At 45.7% G+C, this 20529-nt stretch overlaps 8 protein-coding genes across 8 annotated transcripts; 5 read left to right on the forward strand and 3 right to left on the reverse strand.

Moving 5' to 3' along the window:
* Positions 1–785: 785 nt before the first annotated feature.
* On the forward strand, positions 786–2096 carry BJ212DRAFT_1551547 (uncharacterized protein; the record flags this gene model as incomplete). Its single annotated transcript, XM_041341916.1, has 9 exons — positions 786–801; positions 856–900; positions 926–1080; positions 1187–1278; positions 1425–1527; positions 1715–1729; positions 1825–1910; positions 1935–1951; positions 2005–2096. The coding sequence occupies 9 exons, from the start codon at positions 786–788 to the stop codon at positions 2094–2096; spliced, it is 621 nt and encodes a 206-aa protein (XP_041186343.1).
* Positions 2097–3674: 1578 nt separating this feature from the next.
* On the reverse strand, positions 3675–5581 carry BJ212DRAFT_1304781 (uncharacterized protein; the record flags this gene model as incomplete). Its single annotated transcript, XM_041333674.1, has 6 exons — positions 3675–4037; positions 4455–4650; positions 4731–4842; positions 4893–4928; positions 5369–5494; positions 5536–5581. 6 exons carry the CDS (start codon positions 5579–5581, stop codon positions 3675–3677), a joined length of 879 nt encoding a protein of 292 aa, XP_041186344.1.
* A 1327-nt stretch (positions 5582–6908) lies between these two features.
* Positions 6909–7505, forward strand: BJ212DRAFT_1487297 (uncharacterized protein; the record flags this gene model as incomplete). The annotated part of the gene is made up of 1 exon (XM_041341261.1): positions 6909–7505. The coding sequence occupies one exon, from the start codon at positions 6909–6911 to the stop codon at positions 7503–7505; it is 597 nt and encodes a 198-aa protein (XP_041186345.1).
* A 2406-nt stretch (positions 7506–9911) lies between these two features.
* On the forward strand, positions 9912–10562 carry BJ212DRAFT_1285682 (uncharacterized protein; the record flags this gene model as incomplete). Its single annotated transcript, XM_041331900.1, has 2 exons — positions 9912–10004; positions 10068–10562. Coding segments are annotated over 2 exons (588 nt in total), but the record flags the coding sequence as incomplete, so codon positions are not given.
* A 58-nt stretch (positions 10563–10620) lies between these two features.
* Positions 10621–13052, reverse strand: BJ212DRAFT_1591265 (FAD binding domain-containing protein; the record flags this gene model as incomplete). The annotated part of the gene is made up of 12 exons (XM_041342510.1): positions 10621–11505; positions 11554–11580; positions 11631–11655; positions 11708–11726; positions 11771–11826; positions 11882–12058; positions 12116–12150; positions 12205–12311; positions 12367–12568; positions 12631–12789; positions 12847–12966; positions 13023–13052. 12 exons carry the CDS (start codon positions 13050–13052, stop codon positions 10819–10821), a joined length of 1644 nt encoding a protein of 547 aa, XP_041186347.1. The 3' UTR covers positions 10621–10818.
* A 1515-nt stretch (positions 13053–14567) lies between these two features.
* Positions 14568–15205, reverse strand: BJ212DRAFT_1304783 (uncharacterized protein; the record flags this gene model as incomplete). Its single annotated transcript, XM_041333675.1, has 5 exons — positions 14568–14606; positions 14643–14729; positions 14893–15022; positions 15086–15153; positions 15203–15205. 5 exons carry the CDS (start codon positions 15203–15205, stop codon positions 14568–14570), a joined length of 327 nt encoding a protein of 108 aa, XP_041186348.1.
* Positions 15206–15897: 692 nt separating this feature from the next.
* Positions 15898–18410, forward strand: BJ212DRAFT_997093 (glycoside hydrolase family 20 protein). The gene is made up of 12 exons (XM_041344544.1): positions 15898–16528; positions 16583–16672; positions 16723–16872; positions 16925–16945; positions 16996–17359; positions 17416–17464; positions 17517–17601; positions 17650–17690; positions 17749–17785; positions 17835–17895; positions 17948–18099; positions 18153–18410. The coding sequence occupies exons 1-12, from the start codon at positions 15989–15991 to the stop codon at positions 18249–18251; spliced, it is 1689 nt and encodes a 562-aa protein (XP_041186349.1). The 5' UTR covers positions 15898–15988; the 3' UTR covers positions 18252–18410.
* Positions 18411–19775: 1365 nt separating this feature from the next.
* On the forward strand, positions 19776–20433 carry BJ212DRAFT_1397429 (uncharacterized protein). Its single transcript, XM_041337245.1, has one exon. The coding sequence runs from the start codon at positions 19875–19877 to the stop codon at positions 20244–20246; it is 372 nt and encodes a 123-aa protein (XP_041186350.1). The 5' UTR covers positions 19776–19874; the 3' UTR covers positions 20247–20433.
* The last annotated feature ends 96 nt before the right edge of the window (positions 20434–20529 follow it).

A 20529-nucleotide genomic window follows, 5' to 3' on the forward strand; every position in this document is an offset into this window, starting at 1 on the left:
CAACTATGTGTTAAGGTCATACTCAAGGGCTAAACAGATCCTAAGGGCTTCGGCCTCAGCTCATGCACTGTGCCCCTTACCCAAGTATTGCCCCTTATTTCAGAAGGACAAGACTAACATGTCTGGAGGGTCAGACAAGTAGTGTAGCGGATCTGGATAACTTCCAGATGCAGGATCAGTATTGTAAGGCTAATACAGACAAGTCCAGACTAGAAACTAACAGTAGTGGACCATTGTAGACAGAGGTGGATATGGATAGACTATAGGAATCAATTCTAAGTCTTGGAGGGTGACGAGAGTAGATATACTCAAGTCTGGAGGACAGGAATGAGCAGATCTAAGATGATATTCAAACTGAGGTGCTACAGAGACTCACAGGAGGTTATATACTGTAGGTATCTAATGGAATGATTAATCAGCAGGGTCTGAGGCTATGTACAAGGCATGTGGATAGTCTATTGGTAAGTAGGAAAGGATCACTAATAATGAAATGGAAATGAAGCATAGGTAATGGATCAGTGAGCAGGACAGATATACCAATAACTGAAATACTGGAGTCAGGGGGTTACCAAAAGGAGAAGAGCGCTGGTTGTGGATTTGGATGAGTTGTGGACTGGACCAGATGAGTGGACAGATGAGATGTTGGATGGGGATAAGATGTGGATAGGATTGGAGATAAGATGTGGATTGGATCTGAGATCTGGATATATGGATATGACACTATGGTGGATTGTGTAGATGAGAGAAGTCTGCCTGAACTTTGGAATGGACTAGGTTATCTGATAATGGCAATGATTGCTGGTGAGTCCAGGGGCCTATCTCCTTTTTGTTTGACACTTGTAAGAACCATACAAGCCATTACTCATGAGACAGGATTCAATATCCAATCTTCACCCACAGGTCAGCTTTTGGACGAGATATTCAGGTGCTGCTGAATTTGACAATACACAGCAGATCTTGGTGGTATCTGAAGTCGCTGGTAACCAAGTCGTCAGCTTTAACCAGCAGAAGAGCCTAGAGTATTATTCACAGGAAGCACCTTTGAGACAAGCCCAGTGCGCAATCACCAGAGATCAACAGGTGCCTGGTTGAGAGTCAAGGAAGTCAGGAGTCATTCATTCATGCTATTTAAGGTACATCCCATCTGTTATCTTTGTGTTTGCTTCACAGCTTCATTGCTATATAGAATTGCTGTGTAGATGAAGCGCTGGAGGCAAGGAATTTGGATGGGGTGATGGGGGAAACTAAAGATATGGACTCTTCAGAGCTCCTATGGATGTGAGTCAAACTTGACCCAAGGGGATTGCTACTGAGAAAGGATTCCTCTAAAGAATTGAGGGGAAATGCCAAGAACTAGCTCTTGACAGAGGGCTTGGTGGAGTGTGAGAGTATGAAGTGTGACGATAGGCACCAAAGCATGCTAGATGCAACAAATATGTGAAAATGCACGCTCGATATGCGAAATGTGCACTTCATGGCTGGGCTCTAGACCTCAAGATGGGCAATACTGATCTTTTACTTGGATTGGTGAGAGATGATGGAGATGAGGTGATCCTTTTCAGATCACAAGCACAAAAATCAACAAAGGTGGTAGTCAATTCAACTATCTGCTGCTGCTCTGAGGGATACTAGTGGAAGGGAAGCAAGTGATCAAAATTTACCCAGAGGCATGTAATGCCTCATAAGTGCATTCCCAGGCTTTGGAAGTGAATAGGTAGTGGTAAATATTGTAAGTGATGTGACTTAAGTAAAAATAGCGAGGCAATGAGTAATTGCATACCATATGTAACAACTACCTTGATGCTTCTAACAAGCATCCAACAGTGTCCTGCACTCCCCCTCTACTCTGCATGTTTCTTCCAGCCTGTGTTTGAACTCCAGCATATACTGGACATTCCAATCTTGACAATGTCATTTTGACTGGGTGTGAGAAGGTATGGCAAGCTGATGGGTGAGCAATCATGCATATCAATGGTGATCGTCCAAATGCTTCTATATATCCAGGGATGCAATACCTCTACCATGCCTCTACCATGGCTAGGCACTTGTTGACATCTGGTATTGAATCTGGGACACTTCTTGGCTACACTGCATAATCAATTGAACTCAACCTCACAGTGAACCTGATAAATTTTTATCTTGGTCCAATTCAGGACAGTTTGACCACTCCTGACATTCAAGACTCTTGCTGTTCCATCCCAGGATCCACTTGTCACTTGCTGGCAATCTGCAATCAAGCACAATGTGAACACAACATTGCTGTGTCCTGTCTATTTGGAAATGACCTTCCTCGTCTTGATGTCCCATAACCTCACCTTCTCATTGTTATGAACTTGGATGGAGCATTGTTCCAATAAAGGAATCAAGATCAAGGTCAATCAAGGACAAGGCCTTATTGAGTCAATGCCTCCCTCAAGAGCGATTGTCTAGACTCTCACAGGATCTAGAGTTCAAAGAGGACATAGGCTAGCCTCCTTCTCAAGGAGCTAGAGTTCAAGTATCAAAGAGAACCAAGTAGATTCAAGTTAGAGAAAATACAAGCAGTAACTAAGGTTTATATACGTAAAGGAATTGTGCACAGACCAAGCTGGGAAAAGGGTAATAGGTACTAGGAAAGGAAGGTTCATGGGAAAACAAGGTATGAGTCAGATAAGAGGGACCATGAGGACACAGTACAGTGAAAAGGAAGCATCAGAAGTACAGCCATAAGGTGTCCACAGTGATGATGGGAAAAAGAATAGGGTGTTGTAACACCCATCATTGCTTCTGCTTGCAATTGTCTTTCCATCAGGAGACAATTCCATGGATGAAAATCCTATCTTATTCTCATCTCACCAGTTCTTACCTATCTGTGTGCTGCTCTCTAGATCCTATAGTCGGAGTGAGCTGTCCCACGAACCTGTGATAATGTGTTGTCCATCAGGTAAGTGCACAATACTGTTTACCCAGTCAGTGTGACCTTGCATTGTCTGGCATGGTGTGACTGCTAGTGTCTTACTGGTAGATGAAGACATAATTGGCATTTGGACATTCCACTAGCATGGCAGATTGTGGGCTGTGTATATGAGAGAAGTCTGTAGGGATCTTGGATTCAGACCAGGTTATTTGGCAGTGGCAATGATTGTTAGCAGGTCCAGGGGCCTATCTCCCTTCAATTTTGATCCTTGTAAAAACCACACAAGCCATTACTCACGAGGTAGTCTATTTACAGGATTCAACATCCAATCCTCACCTACAGCAATCAGAAGAGGTATTCAGGTGTTGCTAAATTTGATAGATCTTTGAGTATCTGAAGTCACTGGTAAAGAAGTTGTCAGCTCTAATCTGCAGAAGATCTTAGGATATCACTCATGGGAATCACCTTTTAGACGAGCCCAGTGCACAATTTTCAGAGATCAATGGGTGTCAATTTGGGAGTTAAGGGGGCTGGAGTCATTCATTCAGTGGCATTATTGCTGTGTATATGAAGCACTCAGGCCCTTGACCAGCATCATGTGCATTTCCAATGTGTGATGACCCCCATCATGTTCTCTTGTCATTTATCACTCTTTCAGATCTGAATGATAATGATATGATGGATTACTTTGCTGGGGCAATACAGCACACATCTGTTATGAACCCAGAGGACCTGCAGAATGATCTATTAGTTCTCTTGTGGACAGTGTAGAACAAGATCATGCTACCTGCTGCCAATGTTCTTCAGCATGACCTGAAATGAAAGTGCCATTCTGGAATCTGGCTGCATTTAACTGCTGCTTTTGCACATATTCCTCTCCATGCAGCTCACCCCTTTCGAATGAAGGGAGATCACTCTGGGAAGGAACCATGCCTAGAGGATCTCTACATCCATTCTTACATTCCAACAACTTTGGCTGTTCCAAAAGCATTGGGATATAAGAGACATATGATTCCTTCCTTTGTGGCAACCAGACAGGGTCAATCAGGTGCAAAGCAAGGCACTCTTGGCTGTCAACAGCAAGCTTGAGCTTGTCTGGAAGCTTGTCCTGTGTGCTGGCTAACAGTACTACATAGTATCTCTGGTGATGCAGTCACATGAGCAGGTGCATTTGAAGTTTTGTAGTAGAATATCCACACCTTACTTGTCAGGGTAAGTAGGACTGCAAGCAGCCTAATACTTCCCTTTTCATTATGAGATGATCCCCTGACACTACTTTATATCATTGAGAATGACATTCCGCATGCTGAGTTCACATTCTAGTCAGCATGTCATGCTGCCACCAGCAACAAACAAATCCCTGACCAAGTCATCTATCTTGCAGTGGGTCTCTAGTTTTTGGGGTTCAAGAACATCATTAGTATACAAGACGTTATGCAGAGTATCATCACTTATACCAGTTCAAACCAATCACCACTTCCCAGGTCTACAGAGCTAATTTAAATCCAGCATCCCAATCAATCCACAATTCAATTGTGCATATTAGCATCAAACTGACCCAATGTGACAAGATAGCAGCAATCAAATCAAGCCATGGCCCAGCGGTCACTAGCCAGCCATTGAGACTCCTTGTGGAGTCCAACTGCAATATACCAGAGTGCTGATAAGAGGATCTGTCATAATTGACATTAAGCTTGATAAGAAGGAAGACCCAGTCACATCCATCAGTCAGAGCACCATGGAGGACCTTTTTCCTGAGATAATGTAGTAAATTGGAAATGCAAACCTAAAAGCTGGCAGGATATGCTTACTAGAGAAGCTTTTGCACACACACATCTCAGATACTGCCTGAGAAACATGTTTCAAGGGATTGAAAAGCTTGGCTTTTATAATGAAGAAGCTAGATGTCTTGAGGACATAAAGGTCCAGGTATGTCAGAAAGAAAGCTAGAGGAAACAATGAGCTAGGCAATTGAGATGAGTTGAGGCATATTTACCAGTGGTGTGTTGACTTGCTACTATGGTGGTGTAATCTACAAATCCAAAAAGGATTGACAAACTCAACAGGCTGATAGTCATGCTGAAATGTGTTCCATGTTGAGAATCATGCACTTAATTGGTGGTAGCAATGCAGATGCACAGAAGAAGAAGGTGTCAATCCATCATGAGTGCCTGTTTGGTCTGACAAAGTATGAGAGCAGCACAAAGATTAACAGATTGTTAGCATACTGTCCTATGTATGAATGAGACTTTCCAACAAATATGATTAATGATACAGATTCATGGAAGACCAAAGTTCACTCTATCTGAGGGAAGTAGTGATTGCAATGCATTCCTCAGAATTGGGCTTCAGGTGAATAAAGCCAGTAAACATGATTTTCAACTTGGTGAAGTCATCAATAGTCATACTGGAGAAATTAAGAGACTGTAGAGAGTGAGCTAATGGAAAGTTGTTTCGTAACTCAAGTCATACCTTGGACCCCTCTGGCTTCGACCCAAACAGAGAGCATCATGTCGATCTGCCACTCAGAGCCTGCTGGAGTAGGCCCATTTGGGTCTTCCTCTTGCTCAGACTCCTTGTAGAAAAGGTTTTCTTCAGCTTAAGAAGAAAGTTGTAGGCAAGTTGCAATCCCAACCAACTGAGACCAGAAAGTCTGATTGGGAGTTGAGGAAGTTGGGCAATCATTTGTTCACACAGTTAACTGCTGTGCACATATAGACAAAGCGCTCAGGCCCCAACCAGTGCAACATGCATTTTCCCATATGTAAGGACTACCATCAACTTTCAAGTTATTACTTCTAATAAACATTTGACAGCATCTCACACTCCCTCTCCACACTGAATGTTTCTGGCCTATGTTCAGATGTTCAAACTAGTCTACCACCCATTGTGCCTTTGGCTTCCTGGCCTTGACTGTATCCTAATATGTACAGTAAATAAATAAATTTGAATGAGAAAACTGAGGAAGAGGAGAACAGGGGAATGGGCCAAAGGTGTGAGTGCAGCAAGCACTTTTGGCCCATTCCCCTGTTCTCCTCTTCCTCAATTTTCTCATTCAAATTTATTTATTTGCTGACATATTTGCTGCACTCAAACAGACAATGGTATTGAGTTGGCACTCAAAAACATGTGACAAAACCATGCAAGATTTCCAAAAAGAAATTAGCTGAGTTAACTGAATTAACTGAACTAAGTGTTCCATAGTGAAAGCCACATGAGCTGGTGAGATGATTCCCACCTGTCGCATCTTACTTTATAGACTAGCTTCACACCCATTGTGCCTTCATCACAGGAAGCAAACAGAGCACTTTGCACTCCTTTTTGACTTCCTGGCCTTGGCTGCATCCTAGCATGTGCAATAAATAATTGATGAAAATTTGAATGAGAGAACAGGGGAATGGGGGAATGGGCCAAAGGTGTGAGTGGAGCAAGCACTTTTGGCCCATTCCCCCATTCCCCTGTTCTCTCATTCAAATTTTCATCAATTATTTATTGACATGTGCTGCACTCAAATGGGCAACAGTATTAAGTCAGAGCTTGAAAACCCATGACTGGGCCACACGAGATTCCCAAAAAGAGGTTTAAGCAAGTTAAGCATTCTTAAGCAAATCTAAGTGTATCTATGCAAAAGCCACACAAGCTGGCGAGACAATTCCCACCTGTCACATCCTACTTTAAAGATTTATAGATAGAAGATACTGTAGAGATACAACACTAGGTTCATCATGTGCAGCCCATGACAATGTCACACTTAGTGTTACAGGTTCAAATGTCCAGGTGACCTGTGACCTTACCCAAATAGATTCACCTGTGGATTGGATGTGGTGCTTCACCGCTCGCAATGCCATTTGCAACCATTTGACATGCTGCTTCATGATTCAAGCAACTTGCTTCAGTCTGTCGTGGATTTGCCTCACATAGTGCTGAATGGTAACGAGTGGAATTGGAGACTCCATGGTCTTAAAGCCTGCCAGGTGAGTCTACCAGTATGATCCATTTTCAAGCACTCATCATGCCATCACAAACTGATATGTTTGTTGCTTCAGAGTGGCTCTCATGTGGTCATGTTTTTGACCAGAGCAAACTGCCACCTTCTGTTCAATGTGAGATCACACAGTTACTCAGGATCCCAACTTCAATGCAACCAACCATCCCATCTCAGACTCTGCCTGTCGCACAGCTACTTGACATCAATCTTTGCACATCACTGGACTGTGATCTTAGCCCAGACACCATCATTTTCTCAACAAACCCCCCTCTCCTCAGCTTTCCCAATGATTTCACAGCATGGTCAATTCCCCCACTCCATTGCATCACTCAGCTCCTTGATCAGTTCAGTCAGGCTTGGTTTAACGGTCACACTTCAGTCATCCATCCACTTTCCCCAATGTTTCACCTTCCATTCTGGGTTCTTTCATACTGGAGGGACATCTCATGTGCCCTGGAGGCTCATCTCACCTGGATATCAGCCCATGATTGGGTTCTTCAGAGGCTTGAGGATGAAGAGGACACAGGCCATGGTGCTTCCGAGTTAGTAGTTGTAGATGAGGTTCTAGATTCACTTGAGCATTTGCCATGGGATGTTGACTTGAAGGGGTTTGATGCTTAGACCAGTCTTCACACACCAGAGCTTCTCCCTCTACTCACTGACACAATGGTCAATGGTCATGTACTTGATGCTCTTATTGCCACTATCAATGATCATGTGGATGAACACAATGATACTGCTGTCAAGATGCTTGATTTTCAAATATATTGTTCCTGGGCAACATGCAGTGGTCAAAGTATCATTTCAACAAAGCCTTTACTCAGCTGCATTATCTCAGAGACTTGCTTCACAATGGCACCATACATCACGTCATTTTCCCTGTCAATGTTGCCAATGTCCATTAGGCCATCATTAGTGTGGATGCTAGCACATGGATGATCTTGTATGGTGACTCACTTGGATGGTCCATGCCTAGTTCATATGTTGATGCTATCTGCCGCTGGTTGAAAAACTACAGTTTTGCACCATTTGGCAAAGGATCCTTGCCTCATGGGGAGCAGACAGACTCCTTTTCATGTGCAATCACAGCTCTCAATACCCTCAAGTACGCTGTCTTCAGACACCACCCACTGTTTACTGATGACTCAAAATATCATCTTTGCATGGAGGAGTTTTTGATGTTGACAAAGAGCCACTTTGAGGTTCATTTTTACTGTGTTTTTATGACTCAAAAAACTCATTTCCTCATAACAGTCTGAGGAATTACTTTCTGAGTCTTCAGAGAGCTCTTTCACAGATGACACTAGCAATTTCAGCATCAAATTTTCATCATGTCCTCCATCATATCCCAGTCCGGTACCAGCAACAAGCCCCTCCCCTCCACTGACAACATCTAGCCCTCCACCAACAACATCTAGCTTGGAATGTGTTTCCTTGAATCTTAGGGTTCACAAAGAGGACAAATCTGTCGGTTTGTTCAAGTACTTTTGAACTATGACATGCAAGGAGCATCTCAAATCAGCATGGACTCCTTTCTCTTGGGAGCTAGAGAGTCACAAGTGGGATGCCCATAGGGTTCATGTTGAAGGAGTAGAAAGAGATATACACCAATGTGAGGGAAATAGGGAGCAGAAACAAATCCAACATGCCTGTGAAAAGGCTATGAAGAAGGCCACTACAAATCACACATCCAACATCACTCCTGCCCTGCCAATGACAGATCTTGCCGAGGTGTCTTGCCCATATCATAAGATTTGAAGAGATGCAAGGGCACATAAACCTAGTGTTCAACCTGGACACAAAAGGAAGCATGAGGACACTGTTGCAGTTCATGTCAACTGGCAACACCCCTTGTTATGGGCTACTATTGTTGAGGCTGCTGTTTAAGTGGGGATTGGCATGTCTCCCATAGAGCTTGTGCGTGATCTTCAGCAAAAGGACTTAGCACAATTCTGGACATTGACTCCACAGGTAGTTGGAACATGGATTGACCACTCTGGTGACAAAGCTGTTTGGAGTGTGGCAACTCTTGCTTGTATTCAGCAATGCAGCCTGCCCATGTACCAAAATACACAGAAACACATTCTATCCTCCTATCCCAGTGTGGTCAAATTGATCATTGATGACCTTCAGTCTCTCCATCTAGTTGGTGTTGCATTGGACACTCTCTGCTGCCATGGTATCATCCTTGCACACCTGCAACACTCTGTTCCTGATATTTTTGAGCATGTCACCAAGGACAGTTCTCACTTCTGCTGCACAGAGAGTTGGGTGAAGGAGTTTCTCATTGAGCACCTCAATTGGAGCTTCCACAGGGCAACACATGCAGCACAAAAAACACTACCAAATGTTGATCAGCTTCTCCTTGATCAGTTCCTCCATTTAACACTCACAATTCATGACTACACAATCTTTGATGCTGCATTCATTGTCAATATCATCTATCAGCCAGCAAACACCTCAACTTTTGAAACAATTGGCTCAAAGCAAGTCTCTGTGATCGGGCAGGAAGAAAAACGAGTGTTCACTGTCGTCAACAGAATATCTGCCAGAGGTCATGGCCTCCCCTTGCAACTGATCTACAAGGGGAAAACTTCATGCTCTATTCCTTCAAAGTCTACTCCACAATACAAGGAAGCGACGGAACTCAAGTTCAAAATCTCATACTCAAGTACACACACTTACTGGTCAACATCTCCCCTCATGTGCGAGTATGTTAACAACATTCTGGTGCCTTACTGGGAGGAGCAGAAAGTGTTACTCAATGCACTGGCTGACCAGGAGTGTATTTTGCACCTCAATGTGTGGAGTGTGCACAGATCAATTCAATTTCGCACATGGATGGATATGACCTACCCTTGGATCAAATACTGCTTTGTCCCTGGGAGCTGCACTGGTGTTGGTCAGCCATGTGATGTCAGTATTCAATGACCATTCAAACTTGCAGTCAAACAGACACAGCATGCTGATATAGTCAACAAGTCTCTTGTTCGACTCACCCAAGACAGGTCTGTGTCACTCATTTGACTCAACACAACAATTGGCACCCTTCATGATTGGTCATTGCAGTGGGTAATAAATGGATATCACACTATAAACAAGCCTGAGCTTGTAAAGCAGGTTTGTTTCTCATTTTCTCACACTGTCAAATCTTGATGCACAGAGCTAAATCATGTTTTCAAGGCATTTTTCATGTGTAAGGCTGGGGAGAATTTCAATCTCTCATTCACAAGCCTCACAAGTCAAGAGGTGTTGCAATATTTACATGATGTTCAGAAGAATGATCCAGCTGGATGGACAAGGATTGCTACTGCTCAGTACAAGACTGTCAGCATCAACCAGGCAACAGACTCCAAGTCAGAGGACAAGGCCACTGATACTATTGGAGTTGAATCCCCCTTTGACAATGCTAGCAAGCATGACCTTGATGCCAGTGACATGCCAATGGATGCACTTCTTGATCATATGGCTTCCAGGGGTGAACATGTCTGTTCTGACTGCCGTATTGATGCAGATGGCGGACTTCTGTGTTCAAACCACTCCAAAGTCTATGATGTGGGTGACATTACTGCTGAAGATGTGGAGAGTGGCTCGAACAGTGTTCCGAAGGTTGATTACGGGCATGGAAAGTGTAGATGCATCGCAAATTCGATGTATGATGATTTCTGGTCCCATTAGCGCACAACCTATGTTTTTTTTTCCATATGTCACAAATTAGCTTCGTCCCACCAAAAATTCGTGTGACAGTCACACTAAATAGATTCGATTCGTTAAGGGCTGTGATTTGTGACGAACCTAGTGTCGTATCTCTACAGTAGATTCGACGCCGCTTCAGTATGCACACAGACTGTACAATAGCCTCTACACTACTTAGTAACTACGATAACTAGTATGTTCATTGTGACATACGAATACAAGTGAAGACAGCAGACCGCTAAACACCCAAAAATATTCCCGAGAAATACTTCTTCACGCCCTCTGCACCATGTACGATCGCCCCAATCACCCCGTCTGGCCGTATCACAAACACTTTCGTCTGACCAGCTTCCATGAGGTAAGCCGAATAAGCATGGCCCTCCTGATCGATAAGAACGAGGTCAGCAGGGGATGCAACAGTGACGCCTGTTGCAGATGAAGGCAGAACGACTGCCGATCGCACAACGCTTCTGTCGTATCCCTCCAGCACGCCCAAGATCGAGGTAGCACCTGCGAGACTCGGCGCGAACACGACCACTGTGTGATACGACGGTCTATAAAGACCAAAAAGCGTCCTCATGTCAGACTCTCCGCGCCCCACCTGCAACATATTTGGTGCGTCAGGCGCCCTGTCTCCAGCCTCCAGATTCCCCTCGTCAAGCACCCCGTAGGCATTAATAGGCTTCCCTGGAATTGCAAATTCATCGAGGACGATGTTACTGAACCGGCAATTGATACCAAGCATGAAAAGGATGGGGCCCCGTGGCGCGATCATGTTATGTGCCTTCATTGCCTGGTTGAGAATCGTGGTGGTCCTCTCAAGCATCTCGGAGATGACAGGCAAACGCTCGGCATTATACGTCTCAAGAAGAGACCTGTCGGCGAGTCCTTTTTCGACGAGTGCAAGTTTCCAACCTAGATTGAACTGGTGTACAGTCAGCAGTGTCATACATGCTGCATTTGCAAGACTTACAGCATCTTGTATACCTGAATTGAGTCCCTGTTCATGGATAAATGAGTTGCATCAGCATTCGATTAGAGCGCACGCACCTGACCACCGGTTGGACTGTGAACACTGGAAATATATAGAATCAGTTTGGCAAGAAGGCACTCAAAGACAGACATACTGAGCAGCATCTATGCAGACTTCCATCAGCACAGGTGCATCATTCATAAGTAAAACAACATACCACCCACAACAAATCCTCGGCCCTCTCTAAGCTTGTTTACCATGCGGATATTGGCCCTAAAGTAAACCAATGAACATTGAAAACGCATCGACGTCACAAAATAAAACACACCTGTACTCGCTCACCCAGACAATTTTGTTGAACGTAACCTCCGTTGGTAACAACGATGCGATGATCTCCATGATTAACTCCTCACTCTGAGCGAGCTTTGTCAGGTCAACATCGGGAGCAGAGATGACAAATTGCCAGCCATCCTCTCCAATTTCGTCTGTTGGACGCAGCGAAAGGCTGCCTAGCGTCAATATACATGTCTCTCCAAGTCCCAAGAGCAGAAACTGGACATACCCTCGTTCCTTAAAGTTTCCAAATCGGTGCCAATACTTTCAAGATGGTATCAGGAGCGCTGCCTCGGAGTAAGTAGAAATCGGACGCACCGTTCTATCAAGACCAACCCCATGTAAACGAATATCTCCCATGACCATCCGGACATCGTCTCTAGTCTCGCCCAAGAATGTAAGCCCAAGCTGTTTACGCACGATGCCTACCAACCACAATTCAGATTCATCCTACTGCATTTGAAATTGATTGTATCTGACCTTTAGCACCGTCAGCGCCAATCACCCACTTAGCATCAAAGGTCTCTAATGTGCCGTTCTTTGCCAGAATAGCTGTGACACCTTCGTCGGACTGCTCGAACGAACGTAGTTCGGTGCCCATCTCGACAGAGCACGAGAATTTTTCAAGGTGGCCTCGCAGAATCACATCTAGTAGTTGTTGGCCTATCAGCTTTGGAGCATGCTACAATATAAAAACATCATCAGCGTGGCTGCTTGAGATGAGTGATTCTGCGTAGTACGTACGAATGGTACTGTAGGGGTAGCTTCCATATGCGGGACCAACGAAGGTTCCGTTAGAGGTTCCAACATCCCAGGCTTGTAGGTACGGATTGTGGGGACGGGTTTCCCCAGGCCATTGACTTCTGGTACGTCCAGGAAGTTAAAGAGTTCAAGGGAGCGTGGCTAAATCATACATTAAATGAGACTACAGGGCATCAGAGAAGTGGTATCATGACAAACCCAGATTCCAGGACCACGTTGTCCCATGCGAGGGTTGGGTTCTTTCTCAATGATGCGAACTGAGATACCATTCTGGAGGAGCGTTAACGCCGCTACCAGACCAGCTGGCCCAGCGCCGACCTAAGAAAGAGGAATTTAGCTGAAGCGCAACCTTCCATGATATGCAGTTCACTTACGATTAGCACAGGAGGACGAGTGGGATTCATGTGTAGAGTGCAGAGGATTTTGGATCAGAATAACAGACAGTCACATCTTATAACATAGGGGACGACCGATCAAAGCGGATGACCAGCGCTCGAGAGGATGCGTAACCATAAGTAACCATGTCTCTGTATCCTGTATCAGCGCCCTGATAGAAAGGACTCGCCAACGTTACATGTCCCATCGGATGATTTGTCAAAACGCTCACCAAATACTCCGCGATGCATGATGGCATCTGATGAGTCGACGAGACGATTGCGGGCACACTGCCACTGTGGCTTTGATGGCGATACGCGAGGGTGTGCGTGTCCCTTGCATATAGGTGACGGGACCAAGTGAAAATGATGCGGTCCTGCCGGGCCTGCCGCGGTCGTGACGCACCTGTAAGGTCCTGGCTTATGTCATGCAGTACTGACACATTCTAGGGTACAGATCATGTTCAAACACCATGTCGCTTGAAAACCAAACACTTTAAAGAATTCTCGCTAATGATCAACATATATATGAATATCGATCTGCGCACAGGCCCTGGAGTGCTGCATTCACCGCTGACCAATTTCACGGTGCTTGTCCTCCGTATTCATACCACCGTGACATACTTGGGAATGCGGCTGTGCACGTGTGCATCTGTATTGCCTCTAATCATTGATCTAACGTTTGTTTTCAGACAGCAATGTGAGTATTGTCTCAGTCAAGTTTGATGCAGCCCCTGTACTACCACGTCAGGCCCCAACTGTGCCATGTACGAAAGCTTCAGTCAGGGGCCGGGCTGGGTGAAGCACCACTCATACCTCGACACGTTCTCTCCAACATCTTCGCAGCCTCCGAACTAATCTCAACCTCTACACTTACCTATGCCGTGTCAAGGCCCACTTGCATGCCGCGTCACAGGCGCGCCAAGCTCAGTATATGATCGAATTCGTAAGCGGGTTTCCCGCCCTCCCAGCAGCTCCACCTGCTTGCGTCCCACCCCGAGTCAACGCTCAGACCAGCCCGACACAATTAGATCGTGTTACCGACTCTAGCAGAAGCCAGACGAAGCTGGAATCAATTGCACTTGCTTTACGGGTAAGTAAGATCAGCTTATCGGTCTGATGATTGCTACAACTATGGGTTCATTTCGAGTATTCGATCGTCGAAGGCTGATCACTAACTGGAGTTATCAGGCCGTATTTTGTACCTCCTACAAAGTTGGATGAATGTGGCCGTAACTGCAATACCGGACGGTGAGCTAAGAAGTTGCGAGATCTCAGTGACATTGACTTTGCTGAAACATCATGCAGGTCATCATGCTAACTCCGTTATATGCCATGTATCAGCAATTGAGCAAGGTGCTGAAATTTCTGTCGTGAGATTCCTGCCAGTCAACATCACCAAAGGTACAGCACTAGCTGGTGAGTGATATTGTAAAGCAATCTTTGGGGCGTATGCAAATTTGGTCGTCTCGTTGTCGGTCGCGGGCATGAATGACGCTACCGTGCTTGTTAGCGCGAAGACGTTTTCGAAGTGGACTATGTCTTTCACAAGTAGGGTTGCTGCAGAGCACATTGCTTCTGAAGCTGTGAAACCACTTAGCATGTGACTGAAGTACTTACAAAGAATTGGTCTTGAGCATCGGAAGTCTCATTGGCTAGACAGCCGAACGGATTGCTGTTGTGCCAAGGATGTGCAGGGGATGCAGTCTGTAAGGTATTGTTTAGACTCCAACCAAATGACGTTGGGGAGAGAAATCATGATTACGCTTTGTCGAACAAAACATGGTCAATGTCATGATGACTAGCACTAGAAGTTTGTCGAGCAGTGTCGCATCACTTCACCCCTCCATTCTATGATACCTCGGCTTACTTTGTCTCCGTCAAACAGCGCGCCAGTTTCTTCAAGACCACAACCTAAGGACACTACGTCCACGATAGCTCGGCGGGGCAAAGAGACGACAATGTCCTCTAATATAAACACCTCCACGTTGAACGAGGTACTATACGGAAACAAAATGTCAACTGACGACACAAACGAGGTCTGACGACTCACAAACGTCTACCCTATGAGAATCAATGCCAACGGATCGACGAACAAGTTATAAGCATTGGTCGAGTAGACAGTAAAGTTCTGGACGCAACGTTAGATAGCTCTCAGGGACACAACGAAAGCGACTGACCATGATTGAAGCCCCTTGGTACGAATATTATATTGCGTAATGATGGTGTCACAATAGCCGACAGGCTGATTTATACCGTAAGTACTTGTTAGCAGGTCTCGTGGGACGCCATCACACACTGAGTCATTTGGACTCGTTATCTTTGAAACATCTGGGGCCCTGTGAGTCTACGGTTTCTATATGCCTGCCGGAGCTATGAGAATGAGTGAAGCTGTAGACAAGCTTATCAATTGCCTGAGATAACACGAACGCCAGATAACCGTGGGCCCACCTCGGCTTCGCGTTTCGAAGAGGATAGAATTCTACCACACCACCAGTTGCACATGGGAGCTAGCAATCACCGGACGACAGAGAAAGTCATCTGACATGCAAATGATATCTGTTTGAGCCCACGCGCGTCATTCGTTTTTGCATGATGGAGGAATGGTCGGCCGTGCAGGGTGCAGCTTCCCTGAAGGGATTAACAATCTATATTACGTAGTTCCATTTCGAGAAAGTCTTGGTCACGCGACTGTGACAGACCACATTTACGCGCCGTTGAACGCCGGCGCGAGATCCCACCTCTTGCAATTGAGCATGGGTGATCCAAACTTCCAAAAGCCATGTACGCTGGACCTGTCAGCACTGGACAGATGGTAATTTTTCTAACCGCATTAGAATTCTGGGTCGCTCCTTATTTTTGGCGTTACGTACATGCATGTTGAAAACGCACATGATCCCCAGCTGTGACTTTTATAAACAGCTGCAGTTGAACCGGTCGCGTCTTTGACCCGCACATCTTGATTCATGGCCTTTTCTCGCCACATATTCATCCTGGCGCTTGTCGCAGGATGCCTCCTCCCTTCTGGTGTCCAGGCTCTCTGGCCTATCCCAACTACTCTCGAGACCGGGATGACCGCCCTCAAAATCTCCCCCTCATTCTCCTTTGACGTGCAGATTGAAGACGCGCCGTCGGATTTACTTGACGCGGTTGCGGAATCACAGTACTATCTCGAAAATGATAAACTTGGACGTCTCGTCGTAGGCCGCGGCGCGAATGACACTACTGCGCTTGCTAGCGCGATGACGCTTTCAAACTTGACGCTGTCTCTCACCAGTGGGGCTACTGTAGATTCCATTTCTTCTGAAGCTATCAAGCCCCTTGGAACCCGTAGTGAGGAGTACGCACTGACGATTCCAGCAGACGGCTCGGCTGCTACTTTGACCGCAAACTCGACGTTGGGTCTGTACAGAGGTCTCACTACTTTCAATCAGCTTTTCTACTACTATGGAGGAGTAATTTACACTTTAATTGCCCCGATCGCTATCACGGACACTCCTGCATATGTGAGCAGCTATTGTTCACACTTTGATGTCAGGTGTATGAACCCATATATACAGCCTTTCCGAGGATTGACACTGGATACCTCGAGGAACTACTATCCGGTCAGTGATCTTCTACGAACTTTGGATGCGATGAGCTGGGTCAAGGTGAGTGCTTTCCTAGTGTCTTGTCTTTTCATCTCTCACGAGCTAGACAGATCAACACTTTCCACTGGCATATCACGGACAGTCAGAGTTTTCCGCTTGAAGTTGTACAGTACCCCGAGATTACTATCAACGGTGCATACTCTCCTCAAGAAGTTTACACAGCGAGTGATGTCCAATACATCGTGCAGTATGCTGCTGCAGTACGTTCTTCCATTTATCACGGTCTGTTGTTCGCTGATGCTCTTCCCGCAGAGAGGTATCGATGTTTTGATGGTCAGTACCCATCAGTCAATTTCGATCATAAACACTCAATATTCTACCAGGAAATCGATACACCCGGCCACACCGCTATCATTGGGGCTACTTACCCCGATTATGTTGCGTGCTTCGACGCTGCTCCGTGGGCAGACTTTGCCAACGAGCCCCCTGCCGGCCAGCTTCGTTTTGCACTCCCAGAGGTCATGAACTTCACTGCTTCCTTGCTCAGCGATGTCGCAAAGACCCTGCCTTCGTCCTACTTCAGCACCGGCGGTGATGAACTTAACACGAACTGTTATACCGACGACTACCCCACGCAGCAGCAGCTCAACAGCACCGGAACGACGCTGAACGATGCTCTTGACACGTTCACACAGTCCACTCACGGTGCGCTGATTGCCCAGGGAAAGACACCTGTCGTATGGGAAGGTACGCGCTGTGTTTCTTCCTTTGAATGACGGTATTAAATGGGGACGGTCATTCAGAAATGGTCCTCGACTGGAATATTACGCTTTCAAACGAGACTATTGTGATGTAAGTAAGACGATATCATGACCTGACTCCGCTGATTCAACTGTGTTGAAAGGATTTGGATTTCTTCTGCAGATGCTGCAGCGGTGGTAGAAAAGGGTTTCAGGATCATCCAAGCACCATCAAATTACTTCTACCTGGTTAGTTGACGAGTTCTTCTACAGAACACAATGTTCTTATTATCATAGGATTGTGGTGCTGGTGAATGGTTGGGAGACGACCCAACTGGGTTAGTCTTTATATTGCTGAATGTACTCGATCTGAACTGACATGCTTTGGGAGAACAGAAATAGCTGGTGCGACCCCTTCAAGACCTGGTCCGAGGTTAGTATGATTATTTAGGACAGCCACGCGTCTCATGATTTTTCGTTAGTCATATACCTTTGATCCGTTGGCAAACTTGACCGAGGCGCAGTACGGACTTGTTCTCGGAGGTAAATACAATCTTTTATCCAGGTTAAATTGACCTTTCTGAGCAATCCACAGGCGAGCAATGTCTATGGAGTGAGCAGTCTGGTCCCCAAAACGTCGACCCGATTGTGTGGCCACGTGCTGCATCATCAGCAGAAATTTTCTGGAGTGCTAAGCAGCCCACTGGCGCTGCACTCAACGTCACCGAGGCACTTCCTCGTTTGCATGTGAGTAGTGCTTCTTGATGTGGAAGTACTTAAATGACAGATAAACGATACAGGATGTCAGGTACAGGATGGTGCAGCGCGGCATCAATGCCATCCCACTTCAGCCGCAGTGGTGTGCGCTCCGACCAGACGCATGTGATCTGTATGCTTGATTTAGAACTTGATGGGAACTCTACTCGATTTTGGATCTTTTCACGATTGGTTTTGGCGTCAATCATTTTGCTCCGTCGCTCAGCTCTCATTCACCAACAACCTGACTTATGTAGCGAAATGGAAGTTGACGAGATGTTCGAAGTGATGCACTGAACAACGAAGTATCCAAAATTTGACAATGAATTTTATCTATACTGCGTGTGCATAGTCCATATCTTGACTGGGATTCTGAACAAACAGGTATGCAGATTGTCTGGGGATAGTCACCGACTACAGTATTCAAGTGTCGAGGTGTATTCAACCCCACTCACCAGCTGAGCGATGAACAGTGAACGATTCGATTTGTTCGGCGCCTAGGCGCATGGGTAGCGAGTTTATGGGCGCTATACCATTGTTAATTCGTTCTGTAATGCAAAATTCTGATCTCCTATCGCAATCGATTGCACTCTACCACTCCACTCCTCTTGCATCCAACCTCTCCCTCCTTCACTCTTCCCATTCCTTCGACCCATTGTTACTAGTCCCGCTCGGTCATTACGAATACGGCTGGAACGTTCAATGCAGAAAGCTGTCATCGAGAGAGTGAGAAACGAACGAATCGTGGAGGAGGATGGCTAGGATGAGCGTAGTCGAAACTCATCTTTCTCGACTTGCTTGCTCCCACTCAAGCTATCTGATGTGATTTCGTTCCAAAGCAACATTCACATCTGACACCGTCCCTTACCATTCGCGTTCCGAACACCTTGCTCTCTTGATAGCTTGCGAGACTTTTCTCCGCGACTCCTTCAAGGCACGGAGCGACAACAATACCATCACCTTTAAGTGTCTGGCACTGCGTTTCTGTTGGTGTAAATCGCTATTGTTGAATTCTTGGAAAGTTGAACAGGGCAAGCCAGTGATAAGTTGCAGCTAGTGGAAGCCGTCAAACAGGTTAGAATTTCTGGTATCATGTGCCAGCATGAATGCAAGCTCGATTGATCCATTGCAACGTGCGAGTTAACCTATGATTACAACACCCGGTATCCGATATCCAAGTCCCACGTAGGCAATGATGTCCTTGTGTAATTTACATAAAACCGAGAACAGATGAGCTGTCCCTGCTACCCGACAGGATTCGTTGGTGTACGCGGCTTGACTCTGTAACTCTGTGTTATCCATTGCTCGACTGGGCATCATGGAGGCACCTCTCCTACCTACCTACCCTTCTCAGTCTGTTAATTCAGCAAGATTGCAGGGACCCTCCTTCGCTGTTGGAACAGGATATCTTCAATTTCTCACCATTTCGTAACATTACGACTTTTTTCTTCCACCTGTACAGTGCTGAATACATCATCAAAGTCATGCAACACTTGCAATTCCCCTCTCTGAAAGAATTTGAATTAGACGTCAATTTCCTGTATCCAGCAGAGGCCGAGCAACTCTGTCGCGCGCTGTCCCGCTGCACAGCATGTCGAACTCTAGAAAGAATCTCCATTTGGTCTTTTGACGACGAATCCGTGCAACCCCTAGACACCACTTCGACAGTAATTCCGCATCTCCTTTGCTTCACACAGCTCCGAACTCTGCAGCTCGTGTTTTTACATTCCTGCATCTATCTGGAAAATTACATTCTCTTGGAGGCTATGTCTGCTTGGCCGCACATCCACACTCTGGAAATCAGAGACTCAGGTCTTCGTCCTTCTTCAGTCTCATTCCATGGGTTATTCACAGCGCTCCGTCTATGTCTACGATTGCATACACTGCAAGTTGCAATCAATACTGCAACTATCGACATCGATCCTGATGATGAGCCAACACAACATACCTCCCTACGAACATTGGAATTGGAGGCATCCGATTTTCCAATAGCAAATGCTGAAACTCTCGCTCGCATCATTTTTTCCTGGCTCCCTTGTGTCGACCAAGTTGTAAGCATGGATGGGAATTGGGACGAAGTCAACACCCATCTCACATCTTTGAAAGCTATTGCGCTGTATGTCGCGGGAGCCTCCTAGAATAATTGGAATTGGAATATATTCACGTTTGGGAATGTTGTTACATGCCTTCGAGTTCTTTCGTTCATTCATTGTCGCTGTTGTGGTTGTTTTCTCCTGTCGGACTGTTAAACTGCTATAGTAGCGTTATGTATTTTCTCTGCACATTCGAAAGGACCTCCTCGAGTCGCTCAATCCATGTAATCCCATGTAATCTAGGGACCTGCATCTGGGTTTAGTTTTGTTATGCCCTCACTTGCATACCCTGCGACCATCGATGAATGCTGTGATATCCACCCTATGC

The sequence above is a fragment of the Suillus subaureus genome (assembly GCF_016647635.1).
Source record: "Suillus subaureus strain MN1 chromosome Unknown BJ212scaffold_76, whole genome shotgun sequence".
NCBI lineage: Eukaryota > Fungi > Basidiomycota > Agaricomycetes > Boletales > Suillaceae > Suillus > Suillus subaureus.

Coding starts and splice junctions, on each gene's coding strand:
- BJ212DRAFT_997093 (XM_041344544.1), top strand. CDS start 15,989: ATGGCCTTTTCTCGCCACATATTCATCCTGGCGCTTGTCGCAGGATGC. Junction 16,946..16,995: donor GAGGTATCGATGTTTTGATG/GTCAGTACCCAT, acceptor ATATTCTACCAG/GAAATCGATACACCCGGCCA. Junction 17,360..17,415: donor GACACCTGTCGTATGGGAAG/GTACGCGCTGTG, acceptor ACGGTCATTCAG/AAATGGTCCTCGACTGGAAT.
- BJ212DRAFT_1397429 (XM_041337245.1), top strand. CDS start 19,875: ATGTCTGCTTGGCCGCACATCCACACTCTGGAAATCAGAGACTCAGGT.